Genomic DNA, 27,594 nt, shown 5'->3' with positions numbered 1-27,594 from the left:
ACGGTGCTAATTTCACAGCGTTCGATCTGCCATCTTTGATCAATTTTTCTTACGTCACTCTCCTTGCTAGCTCGCAAAGTAATAAATTATTTTGATCGTACTTTATCAGCCCTCTGTAACCTTTGCTAAATTCAATTATTACACGACACGATAAGTTATTCCCAGTAGATCAATAATTCAATTTAAGATTCATCCTCGATCGATCTCGGTCGCAATGGGATTTTTATACATCGATGACTGTGTTTAGCAACAATGTAGCTCGTCTTTTGTTTGTCAGAGAAAGAGAAAGGAGTGTGCGAGTAGTGTTGTGTATTATGCGGCTCCTTGAACGAGGGAGCAAGTATGGAACGCGTGTACCTCGTGGAATTCCGTTGAAAGGAAAGCCACATGGGCACTGGTCAGGGAAGAATCGGCGAACAGGAAGAGACCAACAAAGAAAAAGAGGAGAATGTGGGGGGAGGTGGGTGCAAGGAATAAGGAACGGGGGGAAAAATGAAGCGGAGGTCAAGCAGGGCCCGATTAATTATCGCCATGTAAGAAAACGGCGGAGATTCCGCCTGGTCAAGTATGGATCGGCTAAGACGCTGCTTTCAAAGGTTAGCCAGTCCTTAGCGTTTACATAAACGCGCGCGCACACCCCTAAGAGGCAGCCTTGACACGACTGCATCTTGTTAATCTCTCTCCATGCTTTTACAATTTTCGCCGTTTTAGCCAATCCGACCATCAATTACTCTCGCTCGCGACGATTTGTAAAAATGTCTGACAACACCTAGGCCATAACTCCATCACGTTTATCCCTTCCTTGAGAATTTTTACCAAATTTTTTAAGCCTGGATTAATTATCGATAAGTTGGTTAATTCCTTCTCATAAAAATACTTCGATTTACGTTACAGTTGTTTGAGCTTGGTGAATGCTTGCCAGCCGGATGACTCCTCTGGTTTCGCATCCAGCGAGAGAACTGGTAATATTGTCTATAGAGGTCGCAAAGAATTGATATATCGCGTAAGCCAAAATATGCTATAAGTTTAAGGCGACAAGCCGTAAAAGGCGGAACGATTAAGCGAGACACGTGAAAGTTTTCAAAAACGTACCGTGAACGGATAGCAAGCACAAGAAATGCGTTGGCACTATTACTCCTTTTTCCCCTCGAGTCTCGACAGACTTTCGATCGGGCCAGTTAGTTAAGGTTAGTGTTAGTGCACAACATAAACCACACGCTGGGAACACGTAATACCCATTGCTCTACCAGCAATTGTCCCCCTACCATTCAGCTTAACGAGATTATATCACATATTTGCATACTTATGCTTCTCATAATTTCGTAGCAGTTTTAGCGAATTTCATAGTGCTCCCTTTCGTAATTCATTTCATTTACCAAATTACGATCCTAACCTACAATCTCGTAAAACAATTGAATTTTTTAGTCATAATTCGTTTTCAGCAGTTAAATGGTAGAACCATTAATTACTTTTTGTATATATAAAATGGGTAAGAGAGACGCGAAGACATTTAAATAATTTCTCACGTACTCGACGTAAAGTGTCAAGCACGTTCCTAAAACGTTCCAGTGTGTTTGCGGTTTCAATTTGCCACATTAGAACGTTTTAGGAACGTCTTTGACACTACCTGCGCTATTGTATAAGAATGAATGGGGAGCTTAGCAGGGGTTAAGTGTGTTAATGGAAGATCTTAATCTGGCGGATTTTATTTGCTCGATTCCGTACCAATTATCTCGATCGATTGTTGCGTCAGGGTCACGATAATTAATTAATTCTTCTCGTGCTCTCGGTGGGATCGTGAAAGACGAGGGAGAAAAAACGAGCAGAAAAAAGAAAGCTACCGTGTCTCGAGCTGGATAAAAATTATGTAACGATATTAAATGTGACGAGTTATGTAAGTGCGTTACAGCCATGATTATCTCGTTTATCGTCTCATCTGCACCGGCTCTACTCGGAACGGGCCAGTTTCGCGACAAATTTGCCTAATTAACATCAGATCTGTGAAATAAAATTATATCTCCTGCAATTTACAGTCATTCTCAGTTCTGCTAATCTAAAAATTTCGTCAATCTCGACATTTACCGATCACCTTCGAAAACGTTACAACGATTATTTATACGTTTACTTTTTATCTTCTTGTACTTATCCTATTGGAGGTTAGGTTGAAAACAATATAGTAAGATTTCCCTATTAATTTCAGTGAACCGTACAAACTGGCGTTGTTGGAAATGTGAGAGAAATGCTGGGTGGTCTTTGGAAAGGCTCGAGAGGTGTCGCATAAAACCTGGCTCGAGCATTGAGTTGGTTAAGAACTCACTCGTACATGTCGTATATCCAATCTTAAGTTGGCCTCAAGGTACGCTGTGCCTGCTGCACACGGAATGTCTCGTCGAGTTTACTAGACACTTTGCAGCCTCGCATTTGCCATGTCCGTTGCTATTTTTCAACCCCCACCCCACCTACTTCGCAGTGCCATCTTTTCTTCCTCCGCGCCAGCCTCCGAGGTCCATAATATCCGAGATAAAGAGGATTTCTTCTATTTTTCTCAACTCCCGTCAAGACAGATCTATACAAGTCGCTAATGATCAAGAGACACAGTAGTATCTCGACAGTAAGTAATTCTAAATAATTTGTCAAATTAATCCCATACAGCACCAAGTAACTTAAAGACATCTTTTAGACGTATTTTAGCTCATTTACGTGAATAGATTACTGATCTATTTTTTTCCGTAATAGATAATGAAAGAAAACAATCGTTCTGCCGTGAAAAAGAAATGGAACGATTTTGAGGCTAGAATTTGGAAGTTGATAGGGAAAGGCCCGAGGTATTAGGAGAGATGAAGAAATAAAAGTGAAGTCGAGAGTTGAAGTGCCGCGTGAGGAATATGACTGGCAATAAGTTTATCGAGGATATTTCTTGTGCGAGCGTTGCAATTCCCGCTTGCGTAGGAGGATCGTGGGACCAGGCTGAAAATGTCGGCGTGTCTTTAGTAATATCTTCAAGGAGCAGAGATCGTGAGTGGGTGTTGCCGTCCATTGCGGGGGCGTTCACGGGGATTCCATCTCTTTTCCGCTTACTCGCTGCCCGAGAGTAAACGGCACATTAATCTTTTCCAAAGGGCAACACGAGCACAGCAGCCTTTGCTTACCTTCCCTTACCTTAGCCAACGTAACCTTACTTTACCCTCTATCTTATATACTATATATATATATACTATACCTTGCTTTATATTTCAACTTGTCTCGATTTAGTTTTAATCCCACGACAGAGGGGATTATACTGCCCACTTCATATGCGGAACTAAGACAGTTCTCACACTACTTAACTCCTCCACCTAACCTAAAATGGACGTCACGATTGAGACCACAGCAGACTGCAGACTCTTATCGAAAACGATGACGAAAAAAAATACGCGTTGCCAATAAAAGGAATCTGTAGTTTCCAAAGAGATTCGACGAAATTTCACAAAAGCCATACGATGATCAATCTTGCTGACATAACCTTAGAAACTATTAGCGTAATCTCACTTTTGAAAGAATTTTAGAGAATCCACTATTTTGGCGAAATCGATATAGGTGTAGATATTTTATTTTTTCTTACGAATAATTATAGTTGATGCACAAAGACAAGATTCTTCTGTCAGTTCTGCTATAAGGCTTTGCCAGGATGACCTTTTCTACTTGAAGACTACTAAGGGGCATAAATTTGAATTTCGAGCGTTCAATCTTAATCTCGACGCGCAACGGTGGCACAATACACGTTGCATTATCAATGCGTGGCAAAATCTGTTAAGAAAAGATTTTGAGGTCCGAGGATCCATGCGAGTGATATGTCGGTCAGCTGTTCATAAGAGGAGAGAGAATGGTTAAGGCCACTGCTGGAAAACTCCTATTTCAAGGTGCATTCGCGTACATCGACCTCCGACAGGCTCCATGAAGCCAAACACAATCATAAATATGATGAAACTTACCCATCTGACCTCCTACATCTTTATTATCCTCCATTCTCGTTCGCCATCTTTATTACAAAATCCTACGCCAAACACCTGTAAGATCGACTGCCATTGTCAATCCTTTCCAAACGGTTCTCGATTCTACCGATTTCTCAAAAAGAATACTTAAAGACAATCATAGAATTTATCCTAGCTAGCCTTTCGTCATCTTTCGGTCAACCTCTTGTTAGCCGCTGTCCCCCATCTTTCTCAGAATAAATTTATATTTTTCTTGTACCGAGACAAGAGAGAAGCTTCTCGTGTTATTATCATAAATTTTCAAACGGTCCTCGATTCTAACGATTATTTAAATGAAAAATTCAAGACAATCATTGAATATCTAACCTCTCTCGTCAGTCCTCGGCTCACCGCCCTTATTCACGTTGTTGTCATCTTTGTTACATCGGGAATTTGTGTGTCTTCGAAAAAACAGGTAGCTCTTTTAACGATTCCCGTTTCACGCTTGTTGTTTCATAATTTATAATCGTGAACTTCGCTTAACATTAAATTTTTTATAAATATTACATACAGCCGGGAGAAGATTGGAAGCATAGCGTATATAAGGAGGTTAGGTTGAGTCACGATAAAAATTTAACGTGTTCGTTGTGCGAAATTACTCTAGTGGGTGTTATTAACAAAAATAGATGTAAGCTAAAGGTGCAACACAAAGTTAATAGTTCAGCGTTGGTCATTTAAGGAATAATTACACGTTTCAAATAATATCCGCGATTCCATTGCCAAAGCGGCTTTTGGTCTCGCACTGTTCTTTGTCAATTTTTTGTCATTATTTTCTCTCTATTTCTCTGTCTCTGTCTCTGTCTTTTTCTCTCTTTTAAAGCTCTCATGCTCACTTAATCCTTATTACTCTTGCCATCTCGAACCCTCGTTTTAACTTTTTCTCCCCATTTGTTATCCTCTTTCTTAAGGTAAATCCATCGACGATAATCCAAGCTGCATGGCAATTTACGCGGAAACACACTCCGCTGATAATTGCATAAGGCGACCTTCTTTCTTCCATGGCCGTTTCCCTTGCCCCAATCGTTGACATTAATCACAAGAGTTTGCTCAACAAGTCGATAAGATTTATGTTGAAAGAAAGATCCCTCGGGTCTTGCAACGGGATAATTTTGTTGGTTTTTATTGTGTACTTGGATGGATTCGAGGAAAAGTTCGATTATTTTAGGTTAGGTTAAGCATCTGCAGCGCTACCGTCGCCACGCTGCGCGCCGCCCGGCCACAGTGGCAGATTTTGTAAAGTTAATTTTGCGCAAGGAGAGAAGAAAAGGGAGCTTGACTAATTGCGTGGGTTTCTGGAATGGATGAAGCCGCAGATTTCGATTTATCTCGAATCATCGTCGATGATATTTTCACCGAGACGGAGAGATGGTTGGAAATCCGAGCTAAGCCGTTACAGCGGTCGTTGCGTCAGGGATTACGCATCCTCGAATTATTAGCATACTTTCAGCGCCAGCTAGTCGCGTTTAACAAGCAAAAGGTTAGCTCTGGTAATATCACGAATTGTTTTCCTCCCCACTCCTCCCTCCTACTACAGTTAAACCCAGCCAAACCCGTCTAGAACACTCCCAGGAAATTCGTTCCGCTAAATCACCTGCCTTCGTATACAGTAAAATTCTTCGGAAAAAATTCAGTTAGACCAGACTCACGATCCGTCTATCCGTTCAGTTCAGTTAACCTAACCTAATCTGACCCGTGAGGAGGAACAATCGCACCAAATGCGATTCCGAAAAGACAAGACCGATCGATCGTGATTGATAAGTTAAATCGATTCAGCGCTCAATATATTTGCATAATTATAGGCTTCCGGCAAATTCCATGGCTGAGAGGAACAAATGTTGCGATGAAATTGAAACGAGATATTATGATTATGGGACTCGGTCGTGCGAATTACAAGAAATTGGAAAAAAAGCTTTGATGATCCTTCCGGTTGAACGAACGAAGAAAGAAATCAGGTTTTTCTGAATTCATCCAAGAAGCAGATGTAGTTTTTGTTAATGGATGGAATAATTAAGAAGTTTGTGTCACGTTATGCGAATCGATCTGCCTGGACTAACAGTGTTTTCCTCGGAGCTCGCCACGGCTGGAATCGTTGAAAACTGTCTGATATTATGCAAGTCTTGCTCCAGTTTCAAGCTCCGCTTCGGTATTCCAGCTCACTTTCACTCATTCACTCGGCGACTCTTTTATTTCAGTCCTTTCTCTCTATCTATCCTTCCAGCCAAATAATAGCTTTCTGCACAATTCTCAATTTTCCGAAATAAGTCCCACTTCCCCTCCCCCACTCCAGGACCCCATATCCACCCAATCAAATTCCGAAGACACAGGTGAATAAATTTTACACGCAGAATTCTAAAATTCGAAGGATTCGCCACTAAATTTTAGCAACGTTTCAAATTTCGATGTATAATTATTATTTCTTCAAATAGGATAATTTTCTCATTGAACGGCTGTTTCGTGCTTAACTATAATAATCTTTCTGTTTTACTCCACTTCAATGTCTCTATATTACTTCATCGTTAGCTTTCTCTGTCTTACTCAATTGCAGCGTCTCTCTTTCTCTTTCTCTTTCTCTAATCCAGTCTCTTTTACTCCATCTGTGTGCAGAGCTGCCTATTACTAGCGTCTCGTTCTCGCGCTCGGCTGCAATGCCCTCTCCCGTTTGCTCTCTAACTCAGTACCCCCTCCCTTGCTGCTTTACTCCACAATAATCTTTCTCCCTATTACTCCACTTGGTTGTCTCTTTTTCTCTCTCCCTTCACGAATCGCTTATCCTTTTCTTCCTCACTACAATTACCCTTCCTGCCCCCTCCCCCGTCACTTTTAACAGTAGTTCGCACGACTTTCACTTCTCTCAAACTTCATGTATCCTTCCTTCCTCGATTACTCCCTACCTCTCGTTCCCCTAGCACGCCTAAGCACCACGGCGGTGTTCCGTGTCGCGGAACAGCGCGATTCAGCGTGGATTTAAATTCCACACCGGAAGTCTCTCGAAATACGGTAACCCAGCCACGGACGAACAGAAATGGATAGAAATTAGAATAGAGGACTCCCCGGGGGAGTCTCCCGTAGCGTAGCGGTGGCGCTGTCGGTTTCGGCGTTTCCCCGCCAGATTGACATCCGAAAAGGGTGGGGATAGTGGTAGGCTCGATGGGGAAGGGAGAACACCTTGCGCATTTTAATCGCTCGCTAATCGTTAATGAATTTTATGCTTCTTCGGGTCATTTGCCAAGCGAAACTCTCCGATCGACTAGGAAATCACCTAGATTATGTCACTACTCTTTATTCTTCATTAAATTCCTTACCTATTTGTTTTGCTGTCTTTTTTTCTCATTCTATCTTCGACCATTACGAGAGCATCGATCGAGAAAAGCACACTCTGGCTAAATTACTTTGAAATTGTACCGAATGTAATTTGCTCTGGGGATGTAGCGCAGTAATGATATTTATTCGTCTTAATCCTGTCTAAAAATTGTCTTTTTCTCCGCATCGAATCAATCTCGAGGTGTAGCAGTTTCATAAATAATTGCTTTTGCAAAAATTTCTTAAAATAGAAGTGGGGATGTTGTTAAAAGCTGCTTAGACAGTGTTAATACCGTTTTTATCATTAAGGCCGGAGAGCGTTAACGCAAGGTCGACCGAAAATGATGTGAAAGGATCGTAGCCGATGTGGAAAGAATGAAAGAAGGATTGAATCGAATAAAATTTATGACGCTAGGAAATTAGTTGAGAGGAGATTGGAATGTTGGGGAAAAAAGAGCTGATTCAAGTGTAATAAGGAATGAAAGATACGTAATAAAAATAATCGATTGTAACGAGTAAAAATCATCGCGCTTGGCTAGCCACCGAGGCAAAAGCGGAAACGTCTTTAATCCATTTTTAATCCAAATGAATTTCTATTGAATTAGAGACGATTGGGAACAAATTGTGAAAAGATGGAAATGTGAGATAAAATTTATGACGGTAAAAAGTTAATGGAGAAGGGAACGTTTGGAATGTGTAATAAGAAACATGAGCAACCCGAGGTAGACCGATGTTAGAGGCAATAAAAAAGAGGAAAAAATGGGAAGAAAATAGAGGATGAAATAATAGACTAAAAACAAGCGATGATCTTAGCTATTGCATGTTTCGGCAGGCAAATTAATCTTTCAAAGCGAGTGAATATTTTCCAAGTGCTGTGGAGGAGACTGAAACTGAAAAATGACTGTAAAAGCGAGCGAGTATGGAGGAGGAGGAGTATAAGGGCCCGATTCCAATACCAATACATTTGCGGTAAATGTTGGAGCGTGTAAACGCAAGGTCGACCAAAAATCCGGTTACCTTTCCATTGCGCAATCCGTCGCACCACCCTGTTCTCTCTCCTCGCTCTCTCTCTCTCTCTCTCGCTCGCTCGCTCACTTGCATTTCAATAAGATACGGAGCACGAATCTCTCGCACACAAACACACGCGTAACCGTTGAGCAGTCGAGCACGCGCGGACCCGTTACACGCACACCAATTCTTCCTTTTTACTCGCGCGAAAATACATCAATTCACACGTACGAACACAATTTCGCACACACACCACCGAACCACGCTTTTCACTCGCACCAACACTCGCAAAGCGATAATTTATAGCATTCGCTAAAAACACGCACTGCTACTTCAAACTCACCACGGCCCAGTTGCTTTAATTTGGTTCAAGAAACCGACCAGGTTTTTAAAGTAGAAATTCGTTATTCCGATTGGTCGAAGCTGCAACTTAAATTTTACAATAATTTATTATACTTTTGGTAAACGCACGCAAACTTGGCTTTTAATGACTGATAATAACTCAGCGGTTGTAATAAATTGGATGCTGATGCTTCGAGGGTAATGTTAAATCAAATTCGCGCAAAATCATGCACACACACATATACAGATATGCGTTAAGGTTTGAACGTAGGATTTGCGTTATATGCGCAGCTCTAACGCAATAGTTCGAGGTGAATGTTATTTTCATTCCACGTTTCCTTCGGGTTTCCTCGAGAATTTTGATACTCGATGCCATCCGAGTGACCATACCCGCGTGGGTGTCTATGGTCTCGCGTGAAGTTGGCTCTTTGTGGACGAATTTTCACGACGAATAAATTGCAATTGCGTTTATACTCGTATAATTTTAAACCAAATTTGCTTCTACTTTCTTCCAACAACTTTCTCACAATATTATAAAAATTTGTTATATCAAAGTTCGTATTGGACTAAGCACAAAATAATTTAATTATTGAATAAAATATAACCTAAAACATGTGTGACTTCTTGAATTTGGATAGGATGGTTTTTTTAACAATAGCAATAAACTTCACGTTTTATTTCTCTATAAAATGTGCAATAATTAGTTGTAGTAAAGATTTGAGAAAAAATTCATGTTAACGAGGAGATAAAGTTGGAAAAGTATTGACGATAATTTTTTTTAGGATTTATAATAATAAATACATTTATTTTTGCAGAGTGTCAGCGAAACACACCGAGAAGCGCAAGGGCGAGTAGAAACGAGGCAGCGTTGGAATTCGAGTGTCCCGAGGAGTTTGGCTACTATCCTCATCCCAGAGACTGCACACAGTATTATGTTTGCGTGTTTGGAGGAGCCTTATTGGAGTCCTGCACAGGCGGCTTGATGTACAGGTGAAGAAATTTCAGAAAAATTAGACTAATTTTCCACTCGATTACAGCAACCTACCTCGTAAAAACATAAATTATTTCATCAGATATACTTAGCATATTCGCAGTATCTAGGAGTTTCGCGTTATTAGAGACGGTACAGCAATCGACTTGGAATTAGCGAAGACAAAATTCGAGTTTTGGGATGAAAAAGTCACAAATGAAATGAATAAAGAGTTTAAACTATAATCCTTATAATAAAATTCATTAACTTATATTAATTTTAACAGATGAATAATTAGTATAAATTATAGCAATGCTGAAGAATTTTGAGAAGGACGAGTGGAGCTCAAGGATGACGTAAAAAATAATCAGAGTTAAATACTTAAATTCCCGTTTCGTACACTGTGCGAACAAACCCGATTCATTGAACTTTCCGAACGAGTCGTATCACTCGCACGAAAAGCACGCGTTGCTGTATAAACGAAAGAACGCGCGTTCAGCAGGAAACGGAATATCTGGTGGTTTGATGAAATTCGTCGAGTTAACGATTGACACTGAATATCCTTGACTCGTAACGGTTTTTTTTATAAGAGCCTCGTTGGCGAACCCGTAAAATTCCAGAAAAGCGACGCTTAATCCCAGAACCGCCATTACGCTCTTTAATACTCGAGCGGCACAGGCCATCTTCTTGCGGAACCCGGTGTGTGCATGTGTGTGTGTGCGATGATCCGTTGCCTCCCATAATCAATTCTAAAAATCTCCGTTCCCAAATGCAACGATCTTTGTACCATCGTTAAGTTGCGCCATTAGAACTTCGCATCCATACCGAGTCTTGAATTGTTTATTATGGCTGACTGGAATACTCGAGCAGCAACCAATAATTACAAAAAATATCTATTATTAGGATCCCTTCTTTTTCACTCAACACCAAGCATCCTAAATGGACCGTTAAATTGCACAATTGATTAAGTACCCTTTCGATGAGAACTTCATTTTTGCATATAATTCTTTATAAAAACACTAAACACTATTCGCGAGAAGCGATATAATATTGTCGTAAATAAAACGTAATTAGTGCATATATAGCACAGAAAAGTAATTGTCTAAAATTTTGGTTTCACTACTTCCTTCAATATTAGAGTATTTTACGCCTGTAGGCGAATGCGCGACGTTAATATTTTTTCTGATATTTTTAGTACAGGAAACGACTTGATAATATTCTATTTTGCGGGGACATGTTTTGCTAGGATCAATGTAGTTGTTTTTTTACAGGCGAAGCATGTTTTAACGGGGTATAATAATCGGATTACCACAGTGTTAGTAATATTTTTATTTAGAATTTCTGGTAACATTTAATCCTCTATTTCCACTATACATATATATATATATATATATATATATATATATATATATATTAGGAGATTTTGGGGATTCCGGAAAGGATGAATGTTGAAGAAAACGAAGAGTTCGAAGGAACAACATTAGGGATTAGAACGGTTGTTGCATCGTGGTCCCAAAGCCATTCGATAATCAGCCACCGGTGGAAGTGGTTAATATTTCAAGCGTAAGTGGATCTAGCAGGGAGTCTACTGAGAAGGAATATTAAAGGTAAACGCGGTCTCCCACGTTACATAAGTTTCATAATGCACAATTAATGGGAACGAGAGATAGCTTTCGTTAGCGTGTCTATTTCTGGTCAACAATGCTCGTGTAATTTCCTATTTTGTCTGAAACATAATTTGGCGTTGCGCTGGTTGAGCTAAAATGGCGCCCTTACATAGGCATAAATTACAAAGAGTTCCATTCTTCCGATTTTTATACTCGCAGCTACCCGGGACTCCACTTGTTTCCTGAAAGCAAACAAAAAATCCGATTATACAATTGCCAAATGGAAGTACACGGGTCGTTGCGAAATTTAGGATTTGCAGGGTTAAAAAGGACGTGGATAATGGTCGTGATTGATCATTGCTGAGGTTTTGTTTGCCGATCTTTCACACTTGTCCATATAATTGGCATCGGTGTTAACAGGGGCATTAGCGTTAAGAATCTCGAGCGGTTTACAATGTAGACTCGTTCTAGCGGGTTCGAGGGTGTGGCTGGTCAATTTTTTATCAGCCGATAGTTCGATTCAATAAACCAGTACACGAGGCAACCTCCTTTCGTGCAGGCAACGCGCTCCCGGCAGCTCGGATATCCAGTCGGCTTGGAATTTTCTGTCCGCTCACGTTGTAGGATAAAATGTCTGCAGTCTGCACTGGACACAATACCGGTGCTGCTGCCCTCCTATAATCATAATGATATAAGCAGCAACAATAACAGAGGTCCTCGAGTTTCTCCCCGCCAACGATAAATCACGAATCTTTCGTCACCACCCCCGTGAGTTACGGTGACCAATTTTTGTCAGACCCGCAGAGCGAGACCTGTCAATTAAACCATACTTGTCCATCCAGTGAGACTGACAGCGGTACCAGCGACGATAATTAAATCCTAAAAAAAACTCATATTACTCAATAATAATATACGATTCGAGAGGCTCGAGAGTGTAAAATGGAACATCGTGTGTTTTTGCAGCCATGAATTGCAAACGTGTGACTGGCCTAGGAACGTGGGTTGTCCCGAAGGTGGAACGGGCAGCAAGGACATCGAGCAAGATCCCTTATTGGAAAGGTATACTCCAGTTCTTCCTGCTTTTCTTGGTTTTCTTCCTTAGATATCGAAGTCTGAAAATTGCGAAGCGTGGATAATAATTGAGTGTGTTTAATTTGACCTTGAAAGGGTGACGAAATCGGATAACCTTGATCAGCAACACCACCAACAGCAGCAGCAACAACAACAGCAGCAACAACATCCAAGGGACCAACAACAGCAACAGCAACAACAGCATCCTCGAGAAACTCAGCACCAGATACGGCAGCTGCAACGTCAACACGTGGCCAGTTCCACGATCGCACCGGTTCAGGAACGCCAGTTCCGCCAGAGGCAGCAGCAATCTAGAAATTACCAGGACGAGGAGGACGAGTATGGACCAGCCTCCGAAGTCGAAAACGATCGGCAGCAACGCGTCTATCGTGGTCAGCCATCCACCATTGGCCAAGTTCAGAGGGACCGTGATGGCCTGCGAAGAAACATCATTGCTGCCGTAAGTCATTGGGAAAGAAGAGGACTTAAAAGGGAGAAAGAAAAAAAAACTTGATTGAACCAAATAGAAATTTCATCGTAACAGACATTAAGCTTATGAATAATAAATCAACCTCGGTTCGCGATGGATCAATCACTTAGGCACCTCGTGGTTAATGGAGAGTCGTTATAGAAATGTCTTTTTTTCTTGCTTCAGGAACGAGAAAAGGACAGTTTGGTGAGTCCACGTGCCCAGGCGGAGTCTCATTACAGGCGAGTGTTTGTTCTTTTTCATTTTCTTTGGTGTATTTACTCATCTGGTTGTACTTGGTAATTTCTTCCTTCTCTCCCCTCGATCGAATACAGGACACCAGCACCTGTTTCTTCAGGTACAGAGACGCCTAGGACCATCAAGACTCTGGCGTCCACCGTGGCACCAATTATCTCGAAGGCTTATTACAGCGACCCGGATCAGAGCTATCCTTATTACACGATCTACGATGATGACGTTTCCTTGTACAAAGATGACGGTGAGCCAGCCTTCCCCACGCATCTCTTATTGCCTTCTTTCATCTCTCTCTCTCTCTCTCTCTCTCTCTGTATTTCTTCTCTTTGTCTCCTCCCTCTTTCTTTTCGCTCCCCTTTTTTATTCAACACGTACTTATCTCACTTTTGCTTTTATTTCTTCGCTCTTTCACGCGATCTCCGCTGACGACGCTTCTCCCTTCACAAAGACGACGGTAAGACATTTTCTTGGTTCTTCACATTCTTAAATCACACCTGTCACGTTCTTGTCTTCTCTTCAGACTCGTTTCTTTTGCTCTTAATTCTTATTAGTTTGCTCTCTTGCCTCAGCCAATGAGAAACTCTCAAGATTTTTAGATCTATTTTTGTCTAAAAGTCTTCTAAAAGAACTGATCAATGATTTTAATATGACACAGATTACAATCAGTACACCGTGAATCAGACTTCGGTACCGGTGCAGCAGCCGAACGTGAAGATCAGCGAGGTCAGCACGAAGCAATATCACCAGAAACCAAAGAAGGTTGCAGTGAATGAGGCTGACAAGTATAATCTGAACCAGGATGTTACGGTGCAGGATTACGACATCTATGATAATCAGGTATCACATGCACGACTTGTCCATAATAAATAATCATTTCAATCCGTATAGCTTCGTTCGATGGATTTATTTCCTCGATCAAAACTACCATAGCTTCGTATTGCACAAATTGGCCATGATCAAACTTTGGCTCGCTATTGCCGCTGTGTATGATCGAGGCAAGTGGTATTACCTGGAACCAATAGAGGAAAAGAGGTTAAATAAATAATTAGAGACAAATGATGTGATTAACGATGCTTCATTGACACGTGATGTCGAGTGATTAGTTTGATTAATACGAGTGCTTTGTGAAATTTCAGCAGCAGCTAAACAAGAACAAGTTCCGTTTGTCGGATGGACAGCAGTCCTTGAGGTTAGTATTGAAATAAAGACGTTGATTGCAAGTATGTAAATGTATGCAAAGGAAAACAAGGAATGGCCATCAGTCATTAGAAGATTCAGCATTAATGCCTTTGTTATTACAGGCCAAACGTACTGAGCCATCCAGTCGTTCACGTGACAACTCCTAATGCAATTGTGGACACTTTTATCCCACTGACCACCACCACTCAGCCTACCCCCACCTCTGGCAGACCTTTCACGCTAAACGCTCCCAGGTAAATATTCAATAAATACAATCCAATCTTTTCTTATCAACCATTCTTTATCTATTCTGTATTTCATCATCCTCGCATATCTTAAGATTCTAATTTCTGCATTTTTTATCCATACGTTTCCCTTTCGCACAATCAAAATACGTTTTGTTATATTTATTAAGTTTTCTTTGATTGTTTCAGTCGAAGCAGACCGCAGCAGATTCACCGGGGTACACCACCTCCGTAAGTCTTCGATGAACCAGATTGCAATTTTATCCCTTTTAATGCCTATCGAGTGGCAAATTCGTTAAGGTTCGCGTTTCGATGAACGATGTCGATGATTGATCCTCGAAAATGTAAGGGGGAGGGGGTTGGGAGAAAAGTTCCGAGTCCTCGTAATTGATCGGTAATTACCGGATCGAGAATGAGAATAGAAATTGATCGATGGCAAGGATTCTTGCGCAAGCCGGTTGCGCTAGTGAAAGGAAGTCGAATGTTCTTTGGCTTTTTTTCGGATCAGCGCGCGAAGAAAGCACATGAATTTGTCCGGTGAAATTGGGACGTTGGTGGACTGTTTATCGAAGGACGCTCTGATTGGTTTTCCTCGTGTCTGATTCGAGCAGGTTCCACCACGACCTACCCTAACCCTTTCATCATTCCAATGGAACAAAAAACTCTTGCAACTGTGTAATCCTAACCTAAAACTGTGAATCATCGCTCGCTTCCCTCGTCTTCCCTCCATTCAAACGCGAATGCTCCTCGATTAGTGTGTAATAATGAAACACTTTAGTTTTTGGAGGTTAGAATCAAGGGGTTTTTCTTTTTTTAGGATGGTCAGTTTCAGACGGTCTCGACCTACCTTAAAACCATCTACGGAAATAGTTTCGAAGGCTCAAGAGTTCGTGGACATCTACAGATTTCCACCTGTAAGGCCTGCACCGATTTATCCCACTCCACAGGTCGACAAACCCGCAGCCAAGTGTAGGAGAGACGTTTGCCTACTTCCGGACTGCAGCTGTGGTGGCGCTGATATCCCCGGTACGTATGATATAGCACCTTTAAGTTAAGGTTTATCTTGCTTTTTAAACTTTTGTCTCTCCTGTTTATTTTTTCGTGCTACAATTTTTGTTTATAGAAAGTGAATGACAGACTTTATTAAGACTATTTGAACAGGTACCACTTATATAATCGTTATAGGTATGACAGGAATTAATTGTGCAGAGGTTGATAGAAAAATTTTTCAGTTGAAGTGGTTCTCCTGTGTATTGAAAAAATGTAGTCAAGGCATTCATCGATCTTCATTATATTTTATCGAGTTGTCCAAATATCACTAGGTACCTACCCATACAGCATTAAGTGACTTAAAGACATCTTTTAGACCTATTTTAGTCAATTGAATTACGAAAAGATGTCTATAAAAGAGCTTTTAGTCAAGTGTGCTGTATAGATATATTTATTATTTTGATCCCCCTTTACAATTTTCGCATTGCATTACTTTTTCACTTCTCTTCCACTTCGTTGTATTAATTGAAGAGCATCGAGCCATCTTTCTCTTAGGCATATCTAATATGGATGTGCTTCGGTGAACAGTACATAACTCGACATATTTTCTGATTTTGCTTTAGAAAGGGGGGAATGTGAGTTTTTTCAGTCGTCAGTTGAAAAGCGGAGCGAAGTTCCATTCGCGAAGGTGGCCTTCTTCTTGCGCGGCGTCGCTGAGAACGAGAAGTGAACTTCCGCTTGAGGCAAAACAAAACACGATTGATTTCGTTGAAAAGAACGTGCTTACCTTTCGCGGGAGCTGCCGACGGGAGTCTGCTCGGGTTTTGATGACGCAACGCATTCGCGATACGAATGTTAAGTTTGACCATCGGCGTTCGGTGTACGGTCACAGAGTAGTGACTTTCTCCGATTCTAACGTTACATGGACGCGCGCCACAAGCTCTTTGCGCACGAAAGTGAAACACACGGGAGACCAGCGAAGCATTTGCGCAGCCGTCGGACGTGATTTTCAAGGCAAACGGAAGTGGACACGAATTTCTTCGACGTCTCGCGAACAGATGGCAGCCTAATACAGCAGGGTAAACCCGTTGCTAAATCACTCGATCGAATTAATATACATATATTTACTTCGCGACTCGTCTTAAAAATATCCCTGGATGTCTCCCCTGGAATTGGAAGCAGTCGTGGAATTTCTTTAGCGACAATAATTCCACGTGACTATAATGAAGAAATCGTTTAAACTTATTCCACCGGGTATTGAGAATAAATGAGAGAATAGAGCCTTTGTCAGTCGGTTTTGGAACACCGAGGAGTCCTTCCTGGAAAAAGCTGTATCGGGGCTTTCCCCGAATCTCGTGAACACAATAACACAACGACTCGGGAGTTCGTAACAGAGTTTGCGTATAATTTAGGTGGACTTTCGGCGGACGAGACGCCACAGATCGTCTTGCTAACTTTCGACGACGCCGTTAACGATCTAAACAAGCCGCTTTACAGCGAGCTTTTCGAGAACGATCGGAAAAATCCGAATGGCTGCCCAATCACGGCTACGTTCTACGTATCCCACGAATGGACCGATTACAGCCAAGTGCAAAATCTTTACGCAGTTGGCCATGAAATGGCGTCTCACACAGTCTCGTAAGTTTTCCATCAAGAAAATTTCAAGATCATCCAACAGCCGCATCATCAGACAGCAATAACAACTCTCTCCTTAATCTCACCATCTTTCTTCCACTACCGTATATTTATATCATAGAAATCTCGAAAGCAATCTGCGTGAACCAATTAAACGACAATCCATATTTTACCGTTTTTCAGAAGCAAATATTCGCCATTGATTTTCTTAAAAAATTATAAATATCCTAAATTTCTGAGAAGAGTATAAGATAAATAATTTTTATACTTTTAATCTTCCTTTTTTAATACCAGTGAAATTTGGGAAAAGTAGAGGGGAGGGGGGAGATTCTCATATTAAGAGAATTCTGTGGGATAAAAATTGGAAATCTTTGGCGAACGAGTACGACGTACTTGGGTGAAATTGGCTCTCGCTCGTAAAGTTAATCAATGGGACACCGCGCATTGCCACGCGATGCCGCTAGATGACCGGGAGATGAATGATCCGTCGAGCGTCATATGGCGTGGCGTAGCGTGGCGTAGCGTGATCCCAGTTCGACCGAGTCAAGTTTCACCGAGCATTTATACGTAGTTTTATGCTTTCTTGTACGACACGTTCATCGGATTAACTAACTTTGGACTTTTCTTCTTTTTCCTATCACGTTTCACTTCGATCGCCATTCCTCGTCCTCCTCTCTCTGTCTCTGTCTCACTTACTCTTTAACCTCTCGCGTAACGTGACCTTGACACCATCATATGACACCGTTGCACGAATAACACGTATCACAACTACATACAAAAACCACATAAAACGCTATAACATACTTCGAATCTCATGCAAAACGAAATCTCCAATTTTTCCAAATTACAAAATCGTTCTTATGCAATTTTGGTGAATACTAAAAATTGCGTACAAATATAATTGAAATAAAAAAATTAACGCGGAATTTTTTAAATTGATATCTTTCTCGTGGCACAAACTGATTACACGAATACGACGGTAAACAATGATATACGTGCTATATTCTTGGACCGAACCCTCCCCCCCTTTCCCCCCTTGAAACCCCGTTATCAAAAATCCTGGCCAAACTGGAAAATAGGTGAATACCTGCCGGAGGAGATACCGCAAATCGTGTTGCTGACTTTCGATGATTCCGTCAACGATTTGAACAAGGGCCTTTACACCGATCTATTCGAGAAGGGCCGGAAAAACCCCAATGGCTGCCCCATCTCGGCCACCTTTTACGTTTCTCACGAGTGGACTGACTACAGCCAAGTTCAAAATCTTTACGCAGCTGGCCACGAAATAGCATCCCACACGGTCTCGTAAGTAAAGAAATAGCCGCGCGAGATTGAGAAAAATTGGAATTTCATTGTATCGTGCGCTGCGATAATTTTGTCAGGGAGAAAAATTCACGTTTGTAGAGCGATAACGATAATTTTCATGAAAAATGACTTTAACGCGATATCATGCCGATCTTCATCGCTTACGCATCGAAATCTTCATCAAAAATCATTCACCTACTCGAAAAATGTCGTTCATACGTGTTTGTGTATCAATCTCTGGAAGCCAAGGAAAGACGATCGTATGGGCTGAATTTATAAACCGAATTAAGCTTGAAATTCTCAGTTTATTAAGTATTTAAGACGATTGATGAGCCAAGTTGGTATCGTAGATCAAAATGAGACGAGTTGATCTTAGGTAAGGGACAGCGTTATGCTCGAATTCGGATTATAAATACAGCACGACTCTCGTGGTTTATACAGAAATCTTCTTTACCAGCTGACGGTACGTGGGAAACTGCAATACCGATCGAGACTCTGATACGATTTATTTTCCGAAGCTTTCAATTTTTGGAATTTGGATAAAAGAAAGACCTTTAATTTATTTCTGAAATAGGCACAGTTTTGGAGAACAATTCTCGCATCGAAAATGGGCTAGAGAGGTGGCGGGCCAGCGTGAGATTCTTTCTGCTTACGGTGGAGTAAAATTGGAAGATGTGCGCGGAATGCGAGCACCATTCTTGTCGGTAAGAGAAGTGTATTATCATAAAATTTTAACTGCTCGATGTAATATTTCTCTTGATTTTCCCACTTTCGAACTTACAGTCTACAAAAAAGCTTATCAATGACGATACAAGAATATTTTTATATCAATAATATTTTTATCATCGGAGCTCTACAGTCGAAGCTCGCTCGATAAAAATCTGCTCCGTCGGTAAAAAAGATACCACACACCATCGTATCATAATAACTTATATTTTTCAGGTCGGAGGCAACAACATGTTCAAAATGCTGTGGGACACCAATTTCACGTACGATTCATCCATGCCGATATACGAAAATCGACCACCTAGCTGGCCGTACACTTTGGATTACAAACTTTTCCACGACTGCATGATTCCACCATGCCCCACCAGATCGTATCCAGGTTTATGGGAAGTTCCCATGGTCATGTGGCAGGATCTGAACGGGGGTAGATGCTCCATGGGAGATGCGTGCAGCAACCCTCCCACTGCTGATGGAGTTTACAAAATGCTGATCAAAAACTTTGAGAGACACTACACGACCAATAGGCGAGTATCAGCTGTTGACCTTGAGAACAATTTATTATTTTTAAAAAGTAAGCAACGTAATTAACGGAGGTAAATATTTACATTTTCCAGGGCTCCGTTTGGATTGTTCTACCATGCAGCTTGGTTCACCCAACCCCACCACAAAGAAGGTTTCATCTCCTTCTTGGATACCATCGTCGCCATGGACGACGTTTGGGTAATCACGAATTGGCAGGCCTTGCAGTGGGTACGAAACCCAACTCCATTGGCCTTGTTGGACCGCTTCGAGCCTTTCGGATGCAACTACCAAGTGCGTAAAAAATATAACATAATCAATCTCGTAGAAATAATTAATTTAACGAATTTTTTTATTTTCAAAATTTTTCATTTTTTGCAGGATCGACCGAAAAAATGTAACAATCCTAAAGTGTGCAATCTGTGGCACAAGAGTGGTGTGCGTTACATGAAGACGTGCCAGGCTTGCCCTGACATTTATCCCTGGACGGGAAAAACGGGTATACGTAGCAGTCGCATCGACAACGACGTCGACGCCCACGAATGAGAAGAGAAATTTTCAATTAGGCAAGAATCATCGAGTTGACCCATCAGCAGCAGGAGTTCGCCATTTTGTCCCAGCCATCCTCCACCAGAATTACCTAACCTCGCTAGATATACAGATTTTAGATAAAATAATAATCGATACACGAGATGATTTTTTAGGTTAATCAATGATGAAATTTGCGAAATTAATTATGTATTCTCTTTTCGAGGGTAATTCGGGTGTTAATCGCTTTGGCACCTGGCCGAGTACGTCGATGCTTCCGCGTACTGTAGCCTCTCTCTCTCTCTCTCTCTCTCTGTTTTCCTTTCTATTTTTTATTATATTAATTCTATAATAACAATAACGATAATTATAATTATAACGTTTCCTTCCACAAACTGATGGGTCCTCAAATTTTACTTGATAATTAATTTACTCGTTCATTGAATAAGAATGAGTAATTGAAATCGATAAACGATCGAACGACGAGAAATTAAATTGCATGATTTTAATTCGGTGTACATCGGATCGAGCGGATATAAAGAGTGTCGATCAAATAATTTATATAAATTGTATATATAAGAAAGACTCTAAGATTGCTCGTACGTTTATCAATTTCAAAGTGAGACTTTTTGCTCGCAACAATATCTACAAGTGTGCGTGCCTGACGATTTTTGCAAGTCCCTCGTCGTTACGCGATGATGAGAGTCACTGCAAATTAATTGATAACATCCAGTTGTAAATTGCAATATGTTATATTAACATATTCGGGTGCAATCTTTAATGGTGAAGCGTGAAAACCGTGAAAGCCAAAGTTTTCCCGCCTAAAAATTTTGCCGTTCATCGATAAAGCGAGGTTAGGATCGTCGTGCAATGGATTTTCGAAGACTTTTGGATCTCTCGTTAATCGGTATCACGCGCATGATTCTAACAAATGACTTTTTCACGGTTTTACGCTAGAAATGTTACACGATAGGGATGCGTTAGTTAAATATAAAGAAAATTGATTTACTTACCCGAGAGAGCCAGGGAAGAAAATTTCAAGAAATCTTCTTTCTCGGCTCCTCGAAATCTCTTGAAATCGCAATTTTTGCCCTTGGCGTACTCGGTCGAGTTGAGTAAACCATCAACAACAAGGACATTTTTACGATTTTTGTGTCATTTGTTAATCGCGAGTGGAGTACCTTTTACCCTTTTACTCTTTATTCACTTAAGAGTTAAGACAATTCCTTTAACCTTTGCGCGTGCAGACTTCCGCCATCTTGTTCTCCGCCCAGCGATATTTCGTGAGAAAATGTGGCAATTTCGTATCGCAGTAAGCTTTGCCTGCCTTTTGTAATGTCGATTCTCCATTGCGGGGGTTTCTATTCTTTTTTTACGAAAAAAGTATTTTTTTTACATACCATAGATATTTAATTTTTAGAGTAGCGAAAATTGAGTGCGAAAAGTATCATTCACGCGGGGATCATTTATTCACGTATAATTGTATCCGATCTTGTATATGGTAATCGTAATAAATATAAGTATTTCGCTATAATTAAATTCTCCTCCATCTTGTCAAGAAAAACCTCTAGCTAATAAGGTGTTTTATAAACTGCACATCCTGTTTGAAATTATCTTTGATTAGTGACGAGTGAAGAAATCTAACAAATGTGTTTCTCCTAGTGCTCTTGCCATTATTGAGCTATTGACTGGATTACAAAACGAAGTTAATTAAAAGGTAGGTATATGATGAAAAAAGAAATAATTAGAAACCTTTATTTGCTATAATTCAATGAGTCTATGGCTTAAGCCAATTACCACCTAACCGTTACACGCTATACAATAAAAAGGTTGGATTCAATTTGAAATAAGAGTCATCAGTATTCCTAGATAAATAAGTTATTTATTTATGATTACAGTGTTATAATGGGAATGTTGGCACATCATACTTAAATTACAATAACCGCTAATAGGAACCTGTCTCAATCATTTGTTCTTTTAGATTACAAAAATCAAATCTCAAATATCTTTGAGAAAGAAAAAATAAATTCAATTATACAAAAAAAATCTGTAAGAGCAAATTTAAAAAAACAAAATAATATTATAATCTGTTGTATCGAATAACGAGTCGATAATCTTATCGTGAGAATTTCATCGTATATATAGCAATTTACTCCGCAACGTTAAGCGAAGCAAAAAAAGTTCTATTTTGTTCAAGCGCCTTAGAAAAAATGAAAGTCACAAGATTCTCAAACAACAATAGGCAACTGAAATATCACGTGAAAAAAAATTCATCTCGCTTAAGAAGAATCGAAAAGAAGCCAAGTTTCCCGAAGACTGTCGCGATTGCTCGCGAAAGGATTAATATAAAATTATAGAAAAGGGGATCAGGCAAAGTGTTAGCACGTTGAAAAAGAAATGGAGTTTTTTTTTTATATATGCCTGTGAGTGATACGAGAAATCCATGTCCTTTCGTACGTGATAAATCTTCGTAGGTAAATTTAATCCCACTTTTTCCCTCCTCTCTCTCTCTCTCTCTCTCTCTCTCTCTCTCTTTCACTTTCTAACCTCACTTTTCATTTCCCACTCTCCTTCTCACTGTCTCTCTGTTCCTTCCTTCATGCAAAAAAGTTTCGTTCTACTTTTTGGTCCCTGATAAAGTCTTGGTCCATTCTTCGTAATATACTTTATCCTATAATATATAACACAATGATCGCTCGTCTTTCACTAAACTCTCCTCAAAATTGCATATCACCGACGAGTAAAACGCTCACAGCGCCCTCTCGGCGAATTTGACTAGAATCGGGAGATCTTGCTTCTTCCTCTTCCTTTTACTCATCGTCCCTAAATTCTCGGAAATTTGAATATCATTGAACGCACATTTTCGAGGCTAGTGGGGAAATGAATGATTGCATGCAACTTATTCTCTTAATATGGCAACATATATATATATATATATATATATCAATTATAATAAATCGTGTTTAGCAAAAATATTTTTTGCTTGTGATATTACAAATCTTTCTCTATCCAGCATCTTTCCACGTTTTGTACTTGAATTTTTCAGTGCTTCCGCCAGAGGCCGCTAATCTTGAGCAATAGGGGGGGGGGGGGTAGATATTGCTCTACAAAATCTCGCAATCTGGGTTCCCAGAACCACCGATCGAAAAAGAACGACAACACATAGATCGTTCAATTTTTTTTCCTACCACGCGACAATAATCGTTCGAAAATTAACGAGAAAAATAATTACGAGAAAAAATATTAATGACATCGAGGAAAGCACGCGCTACAACCAAGCTTTCTTCGATATATCAATTTTTACCTGAAAGTCATTTCAAAGATTTAACGATTCCCTTGCAAATAGTTAAATCACAAGAAAATAAGCATTTCGAGCGTAAATATTTTCCGATCGAGACTCGTGTATTATTTCGCGTGGTTCGAAAAGCGGAAGAAAAACCGAAAAGAAAAAGAAACTAAAATTAACTTGTGAAACGTGTTCTTTTTTGAATCGAGTAGTCTCGCGGAGCCGAGATGAAGATCGACTGCTCGTGGGGGGTCAACGGCAGTTGTACGAAGCTTGAAGAGGTGGAATAATGTGTAACTGGTACATTGTACTCCAATAAAACTAGGGGGGTGGGGGGAGGGGGTGGAAGCAAGTACTAAAAATGATTGCCTTTGAAGAGATGCAGGTAGAAGGACAGATTGTCGTTGCATTTGTGTCCACAAATGCTGCACGTGTAAGGGTCCTTGTTCACGTGAAATCCCATGTGGACAGCGTACATGATAGTGTTATCGTAGGTAATATCGCAATAATCACAAGTCAACTTGTTCTTTGGCAGGTCTTCCGGTGGAGCTGGAGGAGTTTCCGGGGGGATATCCTCGTCAGTGTCTTCCTCGACCAAACGACGACGTTCTAATTTGACGGCCCTTCCTTTTCTTCTGCTGGTACCAGTGGCCCTTGGAGAGTTGCTTACGGTGGCCACTTTAGCTACGTCCTTGGGCTTGGTAAGGTCCAGGGGAGTGCTAACCGCCTCCTTCTCGCCACTCTCGATATCCTGGACCGGTGTGGATGCTGAGGACCTCGGGGTGCTCAAATTGATCCCTTCCGGACTCGGCGAGGACGCTGCTGATCTCGCATTCTGCACGTTTCCTAAGCCACTGACCTCCTCCACAGCTGGCCTGGGACTGGTAGACATTCTGCTCAAGCATCCCAAGGCCAAGTCCCTCGGTAATTCTTCAGCATTCTTCTCGAGGCTCGAAAAATCCATCATGGTCTTCTCTTTGTCCATCTCGACGTTGAAGTGGTTCAGAGGGATTGCTCCGAACATTGGGTTGAAGAATGGCATCAGGTTCTGCTCATTCTTGGCCAGATTCAAGTCTGAGTTATCTGTACCAACGAGGCAAGGATGGAGAACTGGTGAAAGTTGAGAGTCCATCGTGGTTGTATTGTTTAAGCTACCAGGTAGACTATTGTTGTTGTTATTGATATTGATAGTGGGCTTGCTGTTCTGGGAATCTTCCTGGTTCTTCATGGGCTTCTGCTTAGGCCCCCTCCTGGTACCATAGACATCAATGATGGGCAGTGGGTTGGGGGACCCATCCGCATTGAGGACCATGGCAGGACGGTGGGAATATTTCCTCAAATGCAATTTTAAGGAATGACAATACTTGGTAGCATAGGAACAATCTGCACACCTGTACTGATAAACACTGGAGTGAGATTTGAGATGACTGTTCAGCATGGACTTGTTGACGCACGAATAAGAACACTTGTCGCACTTGAAAGGCTTCGAACCAATGTGGTTCCTCAGGTGGTACTCCAAATGGTGCTTGTACTCGGTGACGAAGGGGCACTTTGGGCAAGTGAGGAGCTTCTCAGCCTTGATGTGACCTCTGCTGTGCTCCCAGAACTCCAATTTCGTTATAGCCACAAAGTTGCACTGTTTGCACCTGAAGGTCTTCACTTTACCTTGCGAGTTGACTCGTGGGACCCTCAACCCTGGCTCCTCGCCATCCTCGAACTCGTGTTCGGATTTGTCCAGCTCCTGACCCATCGGACTGGACCTATCGTTGCTGCTCTCTCTTTTCGTGCTACCGGAAGTCGATACAGGATTCATCATGGACGTGACAAAATCCGAACCCTCCAAATGACTGGACGTGTAGTGACCCGCCAAGTGTTCGGAAAACTTCAGCCTGTCGAAGAAATAAAATTCTATGAAATCCTGAAGAATCTCGACCAAAGCCTTCTTATGATTTATTGCACATGCCACGGTGCTCCACGGCATAATTAAACGATAATAACTAATCGCAAAGGTAACGTCTACACGGAGGTCGATTGTTCTTCGAGAGAAATTGGATTACCTGGCTATCATCGATGCTCGTAAAACCTTTATAATTTTTATACGACGTTCGATGATTTACGCCATCGAGTGCTTTATTGTGCTACAATAAAAACGACGCTTTACCGTTTCATCGTGGCGAAGGGGCAAAGCGGACACTGCAAGGTATCGAGGCCCATGCTGGACTCGTCCTGGAGGCTTTTCGAGAGGTCCAAGTTCTGTTGACTCCTTTGGTCGTCCAATCTGGCATAATCCAACGGTGATATGCAATCTTTGTACATTTGCTGCTGCTGCGACGAGCAATAATCGAAATCCCCGCACTGCATAGCGCTCGAGTCTTGAGACAGGGCGCTTCCAGGTGACAAGCTGCAGTTCGCCGTTGAAGAAGATGACCTTCCGCTTCTCGGCGACCCTGAATTGCTGTTGCAGTGATCCGGTGAAACTCCCGAGTCGTTCGTTTTATCTTCGGAAGGCTCGTCCTTCTATAAATAAAAAGAATAAACAAAATTTAGTAAATAAATATTTTTAATTTTCCGTGCAAAAAAAATTCAAAAATTTCAGGACTATGAAAATATTAACGAGAAATCCTTGTATATTTAAATTATATTTTAATTTGAAAAAATTTCGTGTTATAATCACTATATATAGTTACATAAAAATATTCTTGTTCGTCCCTTGACGAGTGCAAGCGAATCCAGATTTGTGGAGAGGTAAAATGGGGGAGAGTCAGACATTTTGTTGGTGCACGAGGGGTGAAAGTTTGGCGAGTCGAGTGAACGTGCGTGGGAGAGGATTCGTGTGGAGGGAGTGAAAAAAATAATAGTGGAGAAAGCAAGAGAGAGTGAGAGAGAAGGGGCAATAAATAGAAAAAGAGAAACTGCACAAAGAGAGAAAGAGACGAAGGAGAACGAGAAGAAAAACAAGGGGAGAAAATTCGATCGGAGGGGATTGAGCATCGGTTACTCACCACGATTCTATCAGAAATACCCCAAACGGGCGTGGTTGCGGAATGGAGGGGATGCCTTTGCTCCTCTGGTAGAATTTGTTGCTGCTGATGCTGATTATGTTGAATCGCTTGAGTTTGTTGCTGATGATGAATGTGGTGATGATTCGGTGCATGGGCCAATGGCTCCGCTTCATCCCAATTTCCTCTCATCTCATTGATTCCTGTACGATCCTCTAATTTTCTTCCGTGAAAATCTCCTGCGAAACAAAATCCATTATTTACAATGTGTAAGATTGAGTTTTTTCAGGTATAATCATAATGATAAAGTTAATTGGCAATTTTTTGCATATTGCCAATATTTTTCGAGCTACGTAAACAAACACATCGAGTGCAAATTAGTCAGATGGTAACTTTGTTATGAAACTCGTTAGAAATGAACGATATTAAAAATTGTGTGGAATAATTTTTTATGGTTATGATAATAGGATGTAAAAAAATAATTAATTTTGTTGTATTATTTGTTGTTTATCGAGTTACGTAACGCTGTGTGGCTTACACGTATCGTTATGTAATTAGATAAACTTCAATGATAAAAAAAATTATTAGTTTTTTATCGCCTATTATCACATTTGCATTAAAAATTATTTTATATAATTTTTAATATTGTTCGTATTTAACGAGTTACGTCATAATATTTGTAGGCCATCGGCCTAACATTCACAAAAACTCATATTTATGCAATTAGAAAAATTTTATCAATAAAAAAACTAGTAAACTCTTCTTATCATTATTATCGAATCTGCAAAAACCACTAAAAATCTTGTAAATACTTAAAAAGCTGTGCAAAGATCCACGCAAATAAATGATTAAAAAAATCGTTGTGCAACTATATCAAAATACACAAATATAAAAAAGAACAAACTTTTTTAATCTCTCTGTTCAAAATCAGGTCCCTTATCCACGATTATCAACACAATCATCCTATTCAAAAATTCCAGCACATCAAAGTAGAATCCCAAAGATCCCAGATCTTATCAATATTTTCAATAACAAGAGAGAAACCCGCTTAAAAGTGAATAATTTTGAAGGAAAAGTTTTTGTCTTGTTTGGCAGGGGGGAAGCGTGTTGAATTCCGCTAGAAAAGTAACTGTTTTGAGAGAGTGTAGGA

At 40.7% G+C, this 27,594-nt stretch overlaps 2 protein-coding genes across 6 annotated transcripts in view; one reads left to right on the top strand and one right to left on the bottom strand.

Moving 5' to 3' along the window:
• The window catches only part of Cda5 (Chitin deacetylase-like 5), a 32,837-nt gene extending 11,153 nt beyond the window's left edge, over positions 1-21,684 (top strand). Inside the window, exons 1-16 of one of the 4 annotated variants that reach the window (XM_066740874.1) lie at positions 2,500-2,611; positions 9,476-9,650; positions 12,201-12,296; positions 12,405-12,768; positions 12,964-13,019; positions 13,113-13,276; positions 13,688-13,869; positions 14,169-14,221; positions 14,334-14,465; positions 14,646-14,687; positions 15,274-15,482; positions 16,859-17,084; positions 18,961-19,090; positions 19,329-19,636; positions 19,727-19,925; positions 20,013-21,684. In XM_066740874.1, coding sequence (XP_066596971.1) covers positions 9,643-9,650; positions 12,201-12,296; positions 12,405-12,768; positions 12,964-13,019; positions 13,113-13,276; positions 13,688-13,869; positions 14,169-14,221; positions 14,334-14,465; positions 14,646-14,687; positions 15,274-15,482; positions 16,859-17,084; positions 18,961-19,090; positions 19,329-19,636; positions 19,727-19,925; positions 20,013-20,177 — 2,334 coding nt within the window. In that variant the 5' untranslated portion in view covers positions 2,500-2,611; positions 9,476-9,642 and the 3' untranslated portion in view covers positions 20,178-21,684. Of the gene's footprint in view, positions 1-2,499; positions 2,612-9,475; positions 9,651-12,200; positions 12,297-12,404; positions 12,769-12,963; positions 13,020-13,112; positions 13,277-13,687; positions 13,870-14,168; positions 14,222-14,333; positions 14,466-14,645; positions 14,688-15,273; positions 15,483-16,858; positions 17,085-18,160; positions 18,387-18,960; positions 19,091-19,328; positions 19,637-19,726; positions 19,926-20,012 lie in introns of those variants that run through there. The other 3 variants (XM_066740873.1, XM_066740872.1, XM_066740871.1) reach the window with 3 other exon arrangements.
• A 617-nt stretch (positions 21,685-22,301) lies between these two features.
• Positions 22,302-27,594, bottom strand: part of hb (hunchback) — an 8,049-nt gene continuing 2,756 nt past the window's right edge. For both annotated transcript variants that reach the window (XM_066740538.1, XM_066740540.1), the window contains exons 2-4: positions 26,448-26,683; positions 25,607-25,962; positions 22,302-25,334 (exon numbers count right to left, since the gene is read on the bottom strand). In XM_066740538.1, the coding sequence (XP_066596635.1) occupies positions 23,801-25,334; positions 25,607-25,962; positions 26,448-26,636 (2,079 nt within the window). In that variant the 5' untranslated portion in view covers positions 26,637-26,683 and the 3' untranslated portion in view covers positions 22,302-23,800. The remainder of the gene's footprint in view (positions 25,335-25,606; positions 25,963-26,447; positions 26,684-27,594) is intronic.

Source organism: Prorops nasuta, unplaced genomic scaffold (assembly GCF_024137725.1).
Source record: "Prorops nasuta isolate Cenicafe-Biocafe unplaced genomic scaffold, Cenicafe_Pnas_1.2 PNAS00024, whole genome shotgun sequence".
Classification (NCBI taxonomy): Eukaryota; Metazoa; Arthropoda; class Insecta; order Hymenoptera; family Bethylidae; genus Prorops; species Prorops nasuta.
Note: the sequence above shows the minus strand (reverse complement) of the source record. Positions and strands in the feature narration are given on the sequence as shown.